Genomic DNA, 19,074 nt, shown 5'->3' with positions numbered 1-19,074 from the left:
ACATTTTTGATTTGTTCTACAAACTACTGGCAACGTTTCTGCCAAATTTCAAATAAAAATATTGTAATTTATGTCAATCTCCAGACCTGAACCCCACTGAAAACCTCTGGAATGTAAGCAAGAGGGTCACCAGCCATTAAATAAAGCCAAGCTGTAAAATAAAGCTTTTTTTCACCAGGAGTGGCATAAAGTCGCCCAACAGCAATGTGAGCGACTGATAGGAGCATGCAAAGACACATGAAAGCTGTGATTGGAAATCAGGGTTATTCCACCAAATATTGATTTCTGAGCTCTTCCTAAGTTAGTATTGTGTTGTTTAATAGTATTTTGTTGTATTTTTTTTTTTTTTTTGGACCAGTTGTAATTTTCTGCAAATAAATGCTCTAAATGACAACATTTTTATTCGAAATTGGGAAGAAATGTTGCCAGTAGATAAATAAAATAAATAAATAAATAAAAAATGCTCATATTAGGCTACTCAAACATATAAATATAAATAATAAATCCAGAGAAACGGCTAATTTTGCAGTGGTCTCTTAATTTTTTATGGTTTATAATAAAACCGTGGCCTATATTTTGATGTAGCCATAGGCCTAAATCATCAACCTACCTACCCTGATAAATATTCACTGAAGAAACGTGTCACATTAAGTATTACATCACTTATTTAAAATATAATTGCAATAAGTCATTTAAAATAAGTTACGTCAGACATAATTCATTTTCATTTTACCGATTCTCACATGAAATTCCATCGTGTAAACATCTGAATAAGAGGCATAAGAGAAATTATCCTTAATGAAGTCTCACAGAGGTTTCATTACATGCCAGTCAACAAGAAAACATTTCCTTTAGATTTTAAACTAAAAGTACGAAAAATGTGTACGCGGGTGAATTTATTTCTGTTACGGTCTTCTTTGATCCGTCGGTTTGACCAATCAGCTCTTGCGCTGCGATGGTTGCGTCGGCATGACGTATTTATGAAAAATGGCGGCTACCCGCAGCAGTGAGTTTGGTGACTTGGTTCAAATTAAAAAGCAACTTATTTCTATTATAGCGCAGTGTAAGGAAAGAGGACTCGTCCACAGCGTGAAATGGTAAATGCAGTTATATTTATAACGTAACACATATAAAAAATGCAGCCAGTAATTAAATTTCACTGTAATAATGTGTGACAGTTAGCATGACAGCTAACACAATGAAATTGTATGAAAATATGGCTGTATCTCAATACCTAGTGATCTGCTTACATAGACAGCGTTTATGCACGTGGTTTAGGGGCGTCTGTAACATAGGATTTCATGGTAATACTATGATGTTTGACGTACCGTTGTAACTCAGTGGTAACGTTACCTATTTACAATTATATTATTTAAAAGAACTTGTTGTGCCATATAACTTATAGAATAAATATGACAATCATTCAGCACCATAGTAAATACATACTGTAGTATTACTGTGGTCCAGGACAAGAAGATAACAAAATTGACTGAACATATTGTTCTGCTCCGTTTAACACTGTGCTGTATGTTTTATATTGTGTGTGTGTGTGTGTGTGTGTGTGTGTGTATATATACATACACAAGTTTTTGGACGGTAAGATTTTTAAAATGTTTTTATAAGAAGTATCTTCTGCTCACCACAGCTTAATTATTTGATCCAAAATACAGTAATATTGTGAAATATTTTTACAATTTAAAATGACTGTTTTCCATTTGAATATATTTTAAAATGTAATTTATTCCTTTGATGCAAAGCTGAATATTCAGTATCATTGCTGCAGTCTTCAGTGTCACATGATCCTTCAGAAATCTAATATGATGATTTGCTGCTCAAGAAAGATTTACTATTATCAATGTTGAAAACAGTTGTGTACATATTTTTTTCAGGATTATTTGATAAATAGAAAGTTCAAAAGAACAGAATTGATCTGAAATATAAAGCTTTTGCAACATTATAAATGTCTATACTGTCACTTGATCAATTGAATGTATCCTTGCTGAATAAATGTATTCATTTCTTTAAGCCAAGCCCCCCCCCCAAAAAAAATAATAATTCTGACCCAAACTTTTGAACGGTAGTACATTGTTGCAAAAGCTTTCTATTTCAAATAAATGCTGTTCTTTTGAGCTTTCTATTCATCATAAAAAATACATAAAACAAAATTACACAACTGTTTTCAACATTGATAATAATCATAAACGATTCTTGAGCAGCAAAGCATACTATTAGAATGATTTCTGAAGGATCATGTGACACTGAAGACTGGAGTAATGATGCTGAAAACACAGCTTTGCATCACAGGAATAAATTAAATTTTAAAATATATTCAAATAGAAAAGTAATTGTACATTTTAATAATATTTCACAATATTAGTTTTTTGTTGTATTTTTTAATAAAATAAACGAAGCCTTGGTGAGCAGAAGAGACTTCTTTTAAAAACATTAAAAAATCTTACCGTCCAAAAACTTTTGACTGGTAGTCTTTTTGTAAATAAACTCCCTTATATATAAATGAGTTTTTTTGTATTGCTCTGCAGTGTTTAAAAAGTTGACTATATACCTGTCATGTGTTTTAGGGCCTCTGAACTGGCTTTTTCTTTGGATCCCCTTCCTCTGAAAGAGATCCCTCCACCACCGGAGCTAACTGAGGTCAGTCTGGAGTCTTAATTCCGGTATACAACAGTTGAGAGCTGGCTATAGGATATTTTCAGATGTTAATAACAGGTGTAGATAATCTGTTTTGCCTGAAGACATGCAGGTGTAAACATTGACAGTCTTGCCCTTTCTTCCAGGAGGACGCCCAAGATTTGGATGCTCTTTGTCTTGCCAAATCATATTTTGACTTAAAGGAATATGATCGAGCTGCATATTTTCTCCGTGGCTGCAGGAGTCCGAAAGCATATTTCCTGTATATGTATTCACGCTACCTAGTAAGATGTTTCACTATTGTTTTGTAAATGTTTTCTATCCCTTCTCTTTGGAGACGAAATGTGCCAGAACATATTTTGTTTTTCATTCTCTCAGTCAGGGGAAAAGAAGAAAGATGACGAGACAGTCGACAGCCTTGGTAAGAGAAAGGGTTTTAAACAGCGTCTCCAGCACAGACGTCTCCACTGCTCCCATCATAAGCATGTATTTGGTTGCAGGTCCATTGGAAAAGGGTCAGGTCCGAAACGAAGCCCTGCGAGAACTTCGGGTGGAATTGAGCAAAAAGCATAGCACAGGAGAGCTGGATGGATTTGCGCTCTATCTGTATGTATCAAAAGTAATATTATATCCTTTTCAAAGTTACTCATAACTCCCGACCAACAGTAAATAGTTACATTACTTTTCCATTGCACCCCAAAAAATTGGTAATTGTATCATTTTTGCAGCGTGTGAATCATGTTACAGATAAATGAAGAGTACCGGCTCAAACTAATGACAAGCCAAACTACTTTTTTCTGTTATTTAATAAAGCAGCAACATAGTAAAATCTACAACCAAAACATGTTGGCAGAACAAAAGGACACCAACAAGCATCAGCACATTTAATCTGATGATGAAATAAGTTTATACAGTAGGATGATATGTATATATCTGGTAAAAACAACTAATGGAATGTGGTCTTTGAATGTTTCACTTAAATAATGACCTAAAATATTACAGTAGACAAATAAAACAGTAGGCACACAACAACAATTAAAGGTGCACTGTGTAAATTTTAGCGGCATCTAGTGGTGAGGTTTCGAATTGCAACCGTCCACTGCTCACCCCTCCCTTTCGGAGCACATAGAGAAGCTACGGTGGCCAACACAGACACAACACAGTCTGAGACAGTAGAGAGTAGCTAGTGCTCTGTAGAGCAGTTTGTCCGTTTAGGGCTACTGTAGAAAAGCAAAATGGCGACTTCACTGTAAGGGGACCCGCGGTGTATGTAGATAGAAATGCCTCATTCTAAGGGAATAAAAACATAACGGTTCATTATGTAAGGGCTTTATACTCCACTGAAAACATAGTTATGTGTATTATATTGCATTTCTGTCAATAGATCCTCATAAATATTACACACTCCACTTTTAAGATACATTCATTTACAATAAGTAATATACTATTTGCATTCATGTTTAATTTTAAACTTGTTTTTTTTAGCCGCTTGCTCACCACTATTTTACCTAGCTTTTCAAACCCTTTATCGGACAGTCTGTTGGTGACGTCACGTGCGTACACGCACAAAAACGAATATGAAAACTTATAGGGATGATTGAATTTTTGAATTTCAAATCATTAGTGGTTGTGACAAAAAAAGTAACTAGTAACTAGCCATTTTTTTGGGATGGTAACTGTAATATTATTACTTACATTTGATTAGTAATTAGTTACACAACTAGTTACCAGGATAACTAATATTATTACTGTAACTAGTAGCTGGTTACTGCCAAAACTGGTTGGGTGTAAAAGCATTACAAGTAATTTGAGTTATGTAATCAAATAAAATAAAAACTAGTAAAGTATCGCATTACTTTTAAATTTACAACAAAACATTGTAGTTACTTTTTCAAATAAGTAACTCAAGTTGCTTATTTTTCCCATTTATTGACTGACCGCTCTCCTGTCCCCATGTTGAGAGAAATCAGGAGTATGAAGCTGAGGCGTTGTGTGTGTACATGATGGTTATTGTAGTTCTATCTCACTTTTCACAAATTCAGTATTCCTCAAAATGAATAAAAACTTTGTAACCTTTTTATTATGCAAACCTGCATATAAAATACACAAATATACGTAATGTATTTAATCTGACTTTATTAAGCAATGCTTTTGCTGCTGACCTTTGATCCAATTTACCATACTAAGCAAAAATTACTTTAGATAAACAGCACATTTGTGCTTAATTTTTTAGTTTTTATTGCTGAAGTAAGCCTGTTGAACTTCCTTCTCCTGCGTCGTATTCTTCTGTAATTCAGAACGGCAGCTGAAAGGTTTGTTTGAGCTGCGCGCTCTACTGTAGGCGTGAATTTGTATTTCCTTCAATAAAGTAACACAATTAGTTACTTTGTTTAATGTGTAACGCATTACTTGTAAAAGTAACTTTCCCCAACACGGAGTTGTGACCCAAAAAATGGGTCGAAGGTCTGATTTGTATATAGTAGGAACATTTTTGAGAACCACTAGTTTAAAAAACAGTGATCTTCTGGAACTGCTTGTTATTTTTTTGTTAATATAATCTTGTTTTTCACCAGTTATGGGGTGGTTCTTCGGAAACTGGATTTGCTGAAGGAGGCGGTAGAGATCTTTGTCGCTGCGACACATGCTCTCCCTCTGCACTGGGGATCATGGCTGGAGCTCTGCAATCTCATCACCAACATTGAAATGGTACATCTTTTTCCCAACCAGCTGTGCTCTGTCATGCTTTAGCTCATTGCAGGAACATTGAAGTAGACACTCAGACATACTGATAATAGCTTCTCTGTTTTGTCTTTCTCAGCTGAAGTCCTTGTCTCTGCCAGACTGCTGGGTAAGGGATTTCTTCATGGCGCACATGTACACTGAACTGCAGATGATCAAAGAGGCGCTGCAGAAATATCAGAGCCTAATGGAAGCAGGGTTTGCCAAGAGCACCTACATCATCTCCCAGATCGCAGTGGCTTACCATAACATACGAGGTGACCGTTATTTGCAGCAAACAGCAAATTATACACTGTCCGGCCAAAAAAAATCGGCATGGATTTGCAAATGCTTAAGAGTCTATGACTGGATCATTATTGCAGTGATTATGATGTTTCTAGCATGTTATTAGCCTGACGTCGTCATACTCAATTCTAGTCAGAATATGAGTCTGATACTGCTCCGTTGGGCTGTGATTATGGGGCGTGTTTCAACCGAACCAGGAAAGACCTCAATTGGATAGACCTACAACCAATCAGAGCGACCGAGCGACGCATAACGTTAGTTATCAAATGTCAAGAGAACTCAACTGCACACAGTGTTGCCAAGTCCGCGGGTTGAAGCGACCCAATTATGTGATATACAGACCCAGAAATGCGAATTTTAGCAGGCAGCCCTGCCAAAATAACATTTTACCCCCCAAATGCCTTTTTCCCCCCGGAGAACCCCGGCGGAAAGATTTTGGGCTTGTTTTTGGCTAGTTTTAAATAACGTTAGCAATTGGGCGGGTTTTGTTGTAAAAACTCGGCAACCCTGTCTGCACGCACGCTGGAATAAGTAGCCTTACGTTAGAAGAAAAAGATGAGTGTAAACTAGGGGTGTAACGATTCGTTTTAACAACGATACGATTCATATCACGATTTGAGGTTGTCGATACGATTCAAGGACGATATTGGTTCATTTAGAACGATACGATCCGAAACGATTCAGTGACTTGAAATCGATTCAGTAACTTTTTAGCCAAAAATTGTGTGACTGAAATAAATATCTGGATACTGGTCAGTGCAGGTGAAGTTTCCAAGATTCCTGTTGTTTCTTGTAAGGGAATCCGGTATATCAATTAATTATGGATATAAACAAACAAGTAAACAACAATTAATGGCAAATGCATTCAAATTTTATTTGAATAAAGTGCAACCAACAGTTTAGGTTGAATTAACAGGAAGTTGACCTTTTCTGCTCTCATTTTCAATATTCAATACATTTTCAATAAAAGCACAGTAAGTGCAACCACCATTTCAACAGTAGGTTAACCTGCTACTTCTGCTTTTGTTATCCAACATAATAATATTACAATATTAATATCAAAAATAAAGTGCAACTAACTTCTCTTCAGGTTTAATTAATAGTAGGTTTACCTGCTACTTTTGCTGTTGTTTTTCAACATTAAAATAATACAAATACAATATTAATATCAAAAATAAAGTGCAACCAACATTTCTTCAGGTTGAATAAACTGGCTGAACCTGCTACTACTCTCAGTTTAATAAACAAACAATATTTAACAAAGATAAAATGTAACCAACTACTCTTCAATGACTCTACAGATTTCTTTTTCAAAAATATCAACATGATCTGACCGCAGAACACTTCTCTGTGCGTTCACTATGTCGCCAGCTGTACTAAAAACTCGCTCTGCTGGCACACTGGTGTCAGGTATGCACAGGTAACAAGCAAGGGTTGAAAGTACAGGTAGCTCTTTCTCTTGGTGGCTTGATAATTTCTCGCTCGTTGGCTTCTCCTCTGCCATGCGCCATGCTATGTTTTGTTTTCTCAAGCCCCGTTCACACCGCAGCGACACGCAGCGACAAAGCGACACAATCCCATTCATTTCAATGAGCGCTGCTGCTGGTGCGTTGCGATGATGTCACAGATAGGCAGACTGAATCGAGTAACGTTTAACGCCTTTATCATTAAAAGTGCTAAGAAAAAACATCCATATAAAGTCTGACGTGCTTAAATCCAATGCGTTATTTCCTATGATCGATACAATCGATTGATTACCTTTTAAAATGATGTTAGATCGATATTTGTCGTCCGGAAGGCCAACTTGCCGAGCACAGATCGATGTAGTTAGATCATAGGAAAATAAATCGATACATCGATGTAGTAGATGAATCGTTACACCCCTAGTGTAAACGATCTTTGTCGGTGTTGTAAAAAAAGATTTTAAGGATACACAGAGTACTTACAAACACGATCATCATTTCTGAGAGAAATAGTAAAGGTGAATGCATATGAACAAGTTCTCCGTTTAGGATTAGAACAAATTCAACCTAAGCACCTTTGATGACGTGGATGATTACGTTACTGTTGATCATCGTCTAAAGCCCGCCCTGACAATTTCATTGGTCCGAACAGTTTCTGTTCGGGCATAATTACTCCTCTACGGATCAAGTCCAGACCGAACTGCCTGAGTAAAATGTTGTGGGCGGGGCTAAGTTCGGCTGGCATCCAGGCAAGCATGTTATGTGTTTGGCAACAGTTCTTCTGACCCTATTTGATGGAGTGTGGAGACACATCATGGCCATATTCCAGGATGACAATGTCAAAATTCATCAGGCTCAAATTGTGATAGAATGATTGGGAGGAGCATGAAGAATCATTTCAGACGTTAAATTCATTGGAAGTCTTTGGGATGTGCTGGAGTAGTCTTTACAGAGTGCTTGACTCTTGCATTGTCAATACAAGATCTCGACCAAAAATGAATGCACCTCTTGGTGGAAATAAATGTTGTGATGTTATTTCCATCAAGGGGTGCATCAATTTTCAAGATTCATGAGAAAATGATTCTTCATGCTCCCTCCCAATCATTCTTCCACAATTTTAGCCTGATGAATCTTGATATTTGTCATCCTGGACTATGCAAATTTTGTAAATTTTGAAGAAAAAAAAAGAAAGTGATATGGTGTACCTTTTAAAATGAATTTAAGTGTTTAAAAAAAAAAGATGAAGAAATGGGGATTGTCTTAATATTTGTTCTATAATGATAACACTTTACAATAATAACTAATGGGACCTTATTGTAAAGTGTTGCCACATTTTCTTTCCCCAGATATTGATCAAGCCTTATATCTGTTTAATGAACTCCGGGAACAGGATCCTTTTCGCATCGAAAACATGGACACCTTCTCCAACCTGCTTTATGTCCGGGTAAGAAGCTGCTGATCAGGGGTTTAAAGTCAGCCTGATATTAGAATTTATCCCTTTCTAAATGTATGTTATAGATCTTATTGTGAATTAATTTTTTTAAATGGCCACAATAGCTTGATCTTCCAGTGAAAACAACAGACTTAGTCTTCTCCAATTATTTAATCATCTTAAACCCCACCCCTTTCTTATGAAATGTTTGATTTGACAATTATTAGCTTTGGTCATGTGATGCATAATTTAAAAGATATTATTGTCATATTTCATTGAGTGATTAAAGTCACCATGAAATCAAAATGTGCAGTTCTTTTATTTTTATTCATGTGCCCTTTAAATCTTGAATCAAAATAACGCCCCATCCCTCTTGCAACGACATCTCTCTGATGATGTGTTCACTGGCGCGAGGGCGGGACAACCTGTCACTCACATGACATCACAGCAATAGGAAACCACAACTATCCGATCAATTCCCCATGGACAAAATTAAGTCCCGCCCTACATTTTGTTTCACTCTAATATACATCACAATAGGGAAGAAAAGACGATTACAACTTCTATTTTATGCCGACTTTAACACTAAATACACCATAAAGTGATTTTCTATCATTTCTAATCAGGCCAAGGATAGAGTGCCCATACAGTTGTCTCAGCCAATGGAATTGCTTTTGGGTCCAAGGGGGACTGGACTGTGCTGGGGGATTTTGCAGGATATCAGAACCATATGGGTTTTTGGGTCCGATTACAATATTCCAGTAAAATATTAATGATGGATTATCTGCTGATATTATATTAAACTATGGAAGATCTAGGATAAAACGAAAATGCAAACAGAAATGAATGCCAGTTTTAGTAGATGGATAATATTGTGTTAAGATCCTCTGTTTGTTTGCCTTAATTTTCAGAGCATGAAGCCGGAGCTCAGTTACCTGGCCCATAATCTGGTGGAGATAGATAAGTACAGAGTGGAGACATGCTGCGTCATAGGTGAGGATGAGAAAGAACAGGGTATGGAGTTATATATATGGGATTTATAAATGAAGTATTGATAGTCACTGTACATGTCACTTAGACTCAAAGTGTGTGATTCTTAGGGGGGATGTGTAAGTGACACTATTATCAGTATCAGTTATCTGGACAGGTGATAAGAAGATACTATTGAATTTAATTTTCCAAGGGTGTGTGTGTGTGTATAATCAAACAGTGCCTTCCAGTTAAGCAAGTTTTGAATTTCTTGAACAGGGATGTAAGAAATAAACAAACAAGCTTGCAAAACAAGGCAAAACCGTCTGTGGAGGAAGTAGCCTGCAATAATATATCCTTGAAATTGCAACATTTGCCATAAAGTCACTTCTGAAACTGTTTGTTTTGTTGTCCGCTCACAGGAAACTACTACAGTCTGCGGTCTCAGCATGAGAAAGCCGCCCTGTATTTTCAGCGTGCTCTGAAGCTGAATCCACGCTGTCTGGGGGCCTGGACCCTCATGGGTCATGAGTACATGGAGATGAAAAACACATCAGCTGCCATTCAGGCCTACAGGTACCAGGGATGTGATTTTTCCATATTTATATGGATTTCCATATTTTCCAACCTGAAATGTACAGCGGGGATCGAAAGTTTTTGCACCCCAGGTAAAAATTTGTATTAATGTGCATAAAGAAGCCAAGAAAAGGCGTCAAATTACAGATTAGACATTTATAATATGTCAAAAAAGTTAGATTTAATTTCCATCATTTACACTTTAAAAATAACAGAAAACAAAAAAATGGTGTCTGCAAAAGTTTGGGATCGAATTTGACCTCACTCCCCGGAAGTGATGACGGAGCTCAGAGACGATCGTGTTCCTCTGTTAAGAGGTAAAATAATAGCATAAATACTGCTCGGTTTCTCGCAGAAACTGATCGTTTCGCTAGATAAGACCCTTATTCATCGTCTGGTATTGTTTAAAGCCCTTTGAAGCTGCACTGAAACTGTCATTTGGACCTTGAACCGTTTGCCACTGAAGTCCATTATATGGAGAAAACCCCTGGAATGTTTTCATCCAAAACCTTAATTTCTTTTCGACTGCAGAAAGAAAGACATGGACATCTTGGATGACATGGGGCTGAGTAAATTATCAGCAAAAGTTTATTTAAAAGTGAACTAATCCTTTAAGGCCTTTACTGGCTAGCCATGCAGAGTACTTCGATGCATGCGATGGAGCATTGTCCTGCATAAAAATCATGGTCTTCTTGAAAGATGCAGACTTTTTCCTGTACCATTGCTTGGAGAAAGTGTCTTCTAAAAACTGATTTTGAGTCCATCTTCAACCCAAAAAGGTCCAACTAGCTCATCTTTAATAATACCAGCCCATACCAGTACCCCACCTCCACCTTGCTGGCATCTGAGTCGAAGTGAAGCTCTGTGGCCGTTACTGATCCAGCCACGGGCCCATCCATCTGGTCCGACAAGAGTCACTCTCGTCTCATCAGTCCATAAAACCTTTAAAAAATGTGCCTTCAGATATTTCTTGGCCCAGTCTTGACGTTTCAACTTATGTGTCTTGTTCAGTGGTGGTTGTGTTACAGCCTTCCTTGCCCTGGCCATGTCTCTGGGCACTGAACACCTTGTACTTCTGGGCACTCCAGGTAGATTGCAGTTGTGGAATAAGACAGCACTGGAGGATAATGGGTTCCTGGTAGCTTCACGTTTGATTCTTCTCAAATCTCTGACAGTTAATTTGTGTGTTTTTTTCTCTTAACACGTTTCTTGCGACCCTGTTGACTATTTGCAACAAAACGTTTGATGGTTCTGTGATCACGCCCCAATATCTTAGCAATTTTTAAAAGTGCAGCATCCCTCTGAAAGACTTTGTTACAATGTTTTACTTTTCAGAGTCAGTTAAATCTTTTTTTTTTGCCCATTTTGCCTGAGGAAAAGAAGCTGCCTAATAATTTATGCATAATTATTAGGCAGCTTCTTTTCCTCAGGCAAAAAAAGAGATTTAACTGACTCTAACCTTAACCTTGAATGTAGGGTGTTGATTTCCTTAGGCCACACCCTCCCTCATTACACAAATACAAATCACCTGATATGATTACATTTAAAATAAAATATATATATACACGTGTATATATATTTTAAATATATATATATATATATATTCTCATATTCATTTAATAATCTTGTCATGGTTTTAAATATTAAGCAGCACAACTGTTTTCAACATTGATAATAATAAGAAATGTTTCTTGAGCAGCAAATCATATTAGAATGATTTCTGAAGGATCATGTGACTCTGAAGACTGGAGTAATGATATATATATATAATTATTTAATTATTTTAAAAAAAATTCTTTGTGACATTCACCCCATGACTTGACCTTATTTGTCAAGTCTGATGCTGCCTTCACGTGCTATCGGAAGTTTCCTAATTCCCACTTTAGAAGTCGTGATTACGAGCTTGTTGCATTCAAGTGCTTTGTTGTCGGAGTGAACAGGAATCATGGTGGACACCAGGTTATTCTTGCCTATTTATTGGGAAAATCTTATTAAAACCATCATCATTTGTAGTCTCCATGCACCGACAACCATAAACATTCCACATAGTCCGCTTTCTGCTGATTCTGTAATTTCAGTCAAATGCAGGCTATTTTCGCTGTGTACCAAACATACAATACACTTCATATGATTACACATGTAAATATGTACTACGTTAATGTCAAGACAAGACGACCAAGCTGTTTTGGTCCTGCACTGGACACAGCAGTCTTCTCCCCGCCACCATGTTTAAAGCTTATGACACGCCCATCTCGGGAATTGGGGTATCAAAATTTTTTCCGAACTTCCCAGTGGTAAACACGACATCAGAGGGCGTTCATGTGCAATTTTTACCTAGGAAACTCGTATTTACGATAATTCCGATAGCACGTGAAGGCAGCATTATATTTTTTATTTTATTTTGGACCAGGAAGTCATACTGAAGTGTTGTATTCATGTTAAGAAGTAAAATAAGTGCTACATTTTTTTGCCTCTCTTGTTGCTTAGACATGCAATTGAAGTGAACAAAAGGGACTACCGGGCCTGGTACGGACTCGGACAGACCTACGAGATCCTCAAAATGCCTTTCTACTCGCTCTACTACTACAGGAAGGCCCATCAACTCAGGTGAGTGCATCACGTACATGAATCATTTAGTCTGTTTAATGCAATACTGACCCGAGAAAGAGCACTAATGCTGTGTTTGTATCAGGCCTAATGACTCGCGCATGCTTGTAGCTCTTGGTGAATGCTACGAGAAACTGTCTCAGCAAGTTGAGGCCAAAAAGGTGAACGGTTATGATTATTCAGCACTGGAATAGAATCATTGGACACATTCTGAGAGAAAATGATCTGTTATCTTTGTTTTTGTGGGTTCAGTGTTACTGGAGGGCTTATTCGGTTGGGGATGTGGAGAGAATGGCTCTTCTAAAGCTGGCAAAGTGAGTGAGGTTTTGTTCAGGATTGTGTTTGTGCGAGTGCTGATAATGGTCATCGTGTTTTGGTGAAACTGTGTTTGCTTCTAGGCTTCACGAGCAGCTGAACGAATCTGACGATGCTGCACAGTGCTACATTATCTACATCCAGGATATTTTCTCGTGTGGTGTAAGTTGTAACTGGATCTGATTTGATGTTAAAGTGGCACGGATGTTTACAGCTTTTAGACTGATCAGATGTGTGTTTCTGTGATCTCAGGAGCAGCTGGAGCATGCTGAGGTGAGCACTGCTCTGCGTTATCTAGGCCAGTACTACTTCAAGAACAAACTGTACGATGAGGCGTCTCTCTGCGCTCAGCGCTGCTGCGACTACAATGACGTGAGTTTCTTTTGACCAATCCACTCAGAATTTCCGGTCATCACAGTTCATTATAACATTTCAGATGAATTAACTCTAGATAATAAAGTTTGCAGACTTTGATGTTGACTCGAGAAAGCCTAGCCAGAAAGTCATTTAAAAAGCTTTGAAGTAGTTTTAAAAGCTTGGAGTTTGAAGATCTTAAAGCCATGCAATCTGTAAGACAGACAGATGGACATTCATTGCATGTTCTTGCAGGTAGCAGTGTTACTAGCATGTTGTTAGTTGCTAACATGGTTTGCCATTTCTGTCATGTTCTTCAATTGGTTTGAATGTTTTAGCACAATGTTAGCATGTTTTAACATTTTGCTGGCATGTCTTTGGCTAGTTGTTAGGCTTTGCTAGAAACACCTTAAGTCTGATCAGTTAGAAAAGATACAGCCCACTAAAGTCACGTTCAGACTGTCCAAATCCGATTGGAGTCTGATCATAGTGTGAACAGCAAAAAAAATCACATGAAATCTGTTTCAGTCTCTAAATGATTTTGTGTGGTTTGTCACTTTCTCACGCCACGTAAAATGTAAACGTCATTGGATTTCATTTGGATATACACAAAAATCGGATTTGGACTGACAGTCTGAACGATGCTTTAGTGTGTCTCCACTTCCTTCCACTCTAGAAAAATGAAGCCAAAATATCCCAGAAATGGGGGTTGACATTGTGTGACGATTACCAGATTGTTCCGAATACTAGACAAAAAACGGGTTTGTCTCATATTCAGGGTCTAGACATTTACATGTCAATAATACAGGTGGCGCCAAGTACGCGTAAAACGAGTGTGCCAAGAACTACAGTGTGTCAGAGCGTAATGTTAGAAGATTGCGGGTGCAAAAACAGTCTTATTAAAGAACACTAACAGTCAAAGAAAAGCTTACAGACTAAGAGCCGCATGACTGTCATGTTTGCGTACCTCGCTGACGGGGCCAAACTTCCCCCTGTATGTGATTTTAAAATGCAAGACGGCACCCAGATTTCACTTCTACTGTTATGAAATTTTGGTAGGTTACATGGTTTTCAATAAGAAGATGGATAGCCTAATTGTTATATAATTCAGATTGGCTACAGGTTATTTTTATGGTGTGCCAAGAAGTGGTTGTTTTTAAATGTGAGCGTTGGTACATTTTTACCAGTATCTACCATACTTTCAATTTCAAAAATTTAAAGATGAAAAATATGCAATATAAAAAAAGATTTGGTCTTCAAAAAGCCTTTTTCCAAAAGATACATCTTGGAACAAGGGGGGTCGTCTTCTATTCGGAACAATACAGTACATCATTCGGAGCCCGAGTCTGAAAAACGAACACTTGAAAAATATATTAAGAAAAATTAGGAGTGCAATTGGATTTTTCGCTTGGCTCACATCCTGTCCAGTTACATAGAAAGGGTGTGTTTTATGACCTATATTAAGCCAGCCACCAGGGGGCGATCAATGTTTTGGCTTCACTTTTCAGGGAAAATTCACTTTAGTCTAATAAATGTCAATTTCTGGTCATTATTTCCTCTTCGTAGCTGCTCAATATAGGCATTATATAATTTCTGGAGCTTGCTTTCTCACTCATCACTGCATCAACTTGCACTTCTAGTCAAACTTGTTTGCTAATTGTTGCCTTTCAGGCTCGAGAGGAAGGCAAGGCTTTGTTAAGACAAATCTCTGCGGTGCGGGAGCAGGGAGAGCCTTCATCTACAGACTTGTCTTTACCCTGCGTCTTCAACCCTTTGTCCAACAACACCACTCCAGTTAGGAGAGTATCTCCACTCGATCTGTCATCCGTCACGCCCTAACACACCCTTCACTTAGAACATTAAATATCCATGCAGAGATGTAAATAACTGCCTGTACAGACAAAGATGGCCATTGTGTGAAATAAAATGCTAAAACATTGATGGTTGAATGTTTTATTACAAAACTCACCCATTTGGTTTTAATTATACAGTGGAGAGAGAAAAGACATTCAAAAGTGACAAACACAACCAACCTTCTTAAACGCATGCAAAATGTGCAAAAGAGCAGCCAATGCAAGAATGTAGTGCTTGTGCATTTGACCACTTACAAAGGGGGGGAAAAAAACACTCAAACTTTGAAAAAGATGCAGCAGCAACAATGAAGTATTTTAAAATGAACTGAAGAGCACAGAATGGACTGGAGTCATGCTCAGATTTATGTATATAATACATTTGGAAAACACATGGAATGCAGGTTATAATTTGGTAGCACTACTTTTATCTTTGTATCTTGTATTTACAGTTTGATTTGGTTTGCATAATACTTGTACATATGTTAAAATAAAAACATGTAGAAACAGTAAATGACAGTAGTCAAGGGCCATGTTTTTCTGCTTTTACAATGGAAAAAACCTTGAGCACATTAAATGCCTGAATACCTATAAAATGTATTCAGAGTAAGAAAAAAGAGAAAAGAATCATTGTCATCAAAATAAGGCCCATTAACGTGTCAACAAGGCCACCTGATTATATTAAAAAGCTTATCTAAAAACATTTAAAAATGAAAAACCAAGAAGCTTTTATATCTTGCAGTGTACAGCTCTTAATATTTGACTCTGAGCTGGATGGGAGTGGACGGAGGAGAGGGCTGCCGTGAGCGCAGCACGCGGGCGTAGGGCGTGTTGACGTCGGGTCGCTGCCGGGTCTGCCGCGAGGGGGTCTTCGAGGGTGTGCGGGAGGGGAACAGCGAGCGGAAGAAGGGTCGTTTTTCAGGAGGCTGGTTTTCCACATAAGCCACCGCTACCCCGCAGCCCCTCTTCTTGCAGGAGCCGGGTTGCGTGTGGGGCTGAGGCGGCTGCGTGCTCTGATACTGTGCAAGCATCTCGTCTTTCTTACGCAGGTCTGCTTTGACCAGCTGCAGGCTGGTGTGCAGCTCCACCAGCATTTGGTCCTACAGACGAAGAACACAGGGAGGAGAGGGCAGCGGACAGGGTTAGAGAGGCCAGAGGGCAGAAGGTGGGGTGGAAACTGGAATTATTTGTGATTAACCAGAGTTTATCGAATTGGTCTGATTTGAAAAGAATTAAAGTCAGGAACATTCAAAAGAGGGTTTAGAGAAGAAACAGCAGGTTAGGAAAGGAATTAAGAGGAACTAGTTATGAGCAAGGGATGCGTGTAAATCTTTTGCATCATTCTCATGTCATTGTTTGAATTTTGTTCTTAGTAAATAGGACCTGAATTAGAGTGAAAGGGGTTAAAGAGAGAATATAGGAAGAAACAAAGAGGGAAAGTGTTGATGTGGTACAGACTAACTTTTCAATTTGTGTTGAATACTAGGGCTGGGCATTAAAAAACAATGCATTTTTATAAACCGATATTGACTCTTAAATCCCAAATCTTTTAGTCAATGCGGTCTTCATTTGATGAATGAACAGAACATTGTAGCGTGCCTTTGGGAAAGGCGCTTTGTGCCGTTTATTTTGATATGAAACTGTCTCAGATTTTAAATTGTCCATTTTATTATGAAATTCAAACAAATACTTTTTTTTGCCGCTCTTTAATGTGGCGTGACAGATTGCTGTAGTTCCTCAGTTTAAGAGAAGCAGCAGCGCACGTGAACTAATCATCAGTTCCAGCACCAAATAAACATTAATGAACATCAGAAGGTATGTTGAAAGATACGGGATAACTTACTGAAATCATGGCACATGTAAATCACTAGGAAAGGGATTAATAAAACAGCTTGTAAACAATGTCATGTAATGTAACATTTACCTCAGGGAAGCCATATATAAACTTGTTAGCTAGGAAATTACTTTAGAATTACTTTTGCTAAATATATGCAGTAAATATTCATTATATTATATATAATTTTTTTTAAATTAATATAATATATTAATGCATGTTTGAATAGATCAGCCAAGTTATGACAGCCACCATTTAAATATTTCAATTTCCAAAAAACAAATTGGAGTAGAAACATTATGTAATTATAAAGTTTTTTGCCATGTACTGCATCTGATACATATCCAAATTAATCAATAATGAATCGAGTAGAATCGAAAACAGAATCAAGTTGCAAACTTCTGAATCTAAATCAAAACATGACGTTTTTGTCAATACCCAGCCCTATTGAATACCCTCATTAATAGCTAAAAAAAAAAAACAATGTTTCCTTATTACAACTAATGTAAGAACTCAAATCACAGCTCAGATTAAAGGGCCCTTATTATGCTCATTTACAATTTACAGCTGTTCATTGGGTCTACTAGAATCAGTTTACTTGATTTAAATGTTAAAAAAAAACTCATAAATTTACATTGTTGTAGCTCCTGTTTCCATCCTCTGTCTGAACGGTGTTTCGTTTCATTAATACCTGCCTTCCGAAAATAACATTTTGCTCTGATTGGTCAGCCGGCCTCAGGCTGTGATTGGTTTATTGCTTAGGAGCACATGTCAGGGGAGTATCAGCTCCTGAGGCGCTGAAAATACTCCTGTAACTATAGCATCAGTTCTGTCGTATAGCCAGTAGGCGGGCATTATGAAAATGTCACATGAGCCTCGTTTCCACCGAAATTACCGGGAACAATTTGTACCAGGAACTTTTTTCCCCCCAGACCGGCTACTGTCTGCGTTTCCACTGCGGTCTAAAGTACCGTGAAGATTAGGCAAATTAGTCCGGTGATGTAGGACTGCGCGACTGCGTTCCTCCCAGTCAGCGACGGACAGTAATCATTTTTGTGCAATACTGTCTGCAACAATAACAAGTATGGAGGAGATTCAAGCAGTGCTGCTTTTGCTAGTTATGTATTGGTTTACTAAAGAGGTCATTAACAAAACGGCAGAAAAGAGACGAGCACTGATACTAAAGCGTATTCTGAAAGCTAGATTTAAAATAAGAAAACTTGTGTTATAATCAGCCATTACAGACATTGATTGTGAGATGGCCCAGACAACGTGCGCCATCAGACAGAAAGAGCAAGACTGATATTTACTGAACGCAGAACGAACCTCGCAAGACTTTTAAAAATGCCGGTTGAAATAAAATGCTGCGTGAGCTCAACCAATCATTATGTTCAGTGCCCAAGTCCCACCCTCAAACTAGGGATGCACCGGTTGACCGGCCAAAAAACGGAACCGGACGGTTTTTGCTTCTATCGCGCAATCGGCAACCGGACGGTTTTCTTTGTATTTTTCTGCCGATTTATCCGGAAGTGCGCCCGCGCACATACGGCTATATTGCAAATCATTCGCGAACATGTCACTTGTGTGTTATAAACGGAAACTGGAGAACGGAGGGAAGAGACGAGATACGCTGAAGGGAATGAAGAGCCGCTTTCCTGCGCGAGTTGATGTTGCGCGAGCTTACCTCTCCGCGCCCTGCACAAGCTTCTTTTTGTAGCCTAAAGAAGAACATGCATGCACTTTTGAAATGAAATGCAATCAGTTCTGTAGCCTATAGGATGATAATTTTTATTTGGTAACACTTTAGAATAATGGTCATTAGTTAATATTAGTTAACTACATTAGTTAACATTAACTAATAATGAACTGCACTTATAAAGCGTTTCTTAAAGGGTTAGTTCACCCAAAAATGAAAATTATGTAATTAATTACTCATTCTCATGTCGTTCGACACCAGTAAGACCTCTGTTCATCTTCGGAACACAAATGAAGATATTTTTG

At 37.9% G+C, this 19,074-nt stretch overlaps 2 protein-coding genes across 2 annotated transcripts in view; one reads left to right on the top strand and one right to left on the bottom strand.

Moving 5' to 3' along the window:
- Positions 1–961: 961 nt before the first annotated feature.
- On the top strand, positions 962–15,847 carry cdc23 (CDC23 (cell division cycle 23, yeast, homolog)). The gene is made up of 16 exons (XM_079835369.1): positions 962–1,097; positions 2,580–2,652; positions 2,796–2,933; positions 3,028–3,070; positions 3,150–3,255; positions 5,223–5,355; positions 5,468–5,645; positions 8,483–8,580; positions 9,480–9,561; positions 9,960–10,113; positions 12,601–12,720; positions 12,806–12,881; positions 12,973–13,034; positions 13,119–13,197; positions 13,288–13,407; positions 15,061–15,847. Exons 1-16 carry the CDS (start codon positions 988–990, stop codon positions 15,226–15,228), a joined length of 1,740 nt encoding a protein of 579 aa, XP_079691495.1. The 5' UTR covers positions 962–987; the 3' UTR covers positions 15,229–15,847.
- Positions 15,329–19,074, bottom strand: part of kif20a (kinesin family member 20A) — a 30,092-nt gene continuing 26,346 nt past the window's right edge. Inside the window, exon 19 of the mRNA XM_079835368.1 lies at positions 15,329–16,339. Coding sequence (XP_079691494.1) covers positions 15,992–16,339 — 348 coding nt within the window. The 3' untranslated portion in view covers positions 15,329–15,991. The remainder of the gene's footprint in view (positions 16,340–19,074) is intronic.

This window comes from Gobio gobio (genome assembly GCF_949357685.1).
Source record: "Gobio gobio genome assembly, chromosome: 14".
NCBI classification, from domain to species: Eukaryota; Metazoa; Chordata; class Actinopteri; order Cypriniformes; family Gobionidae; genus Gobio; species Gobio gobio.
Note: the sequence above shows the minus strand (reverse complement) of the source record. Positions and strands in the feature narration are given on the sequence as shown.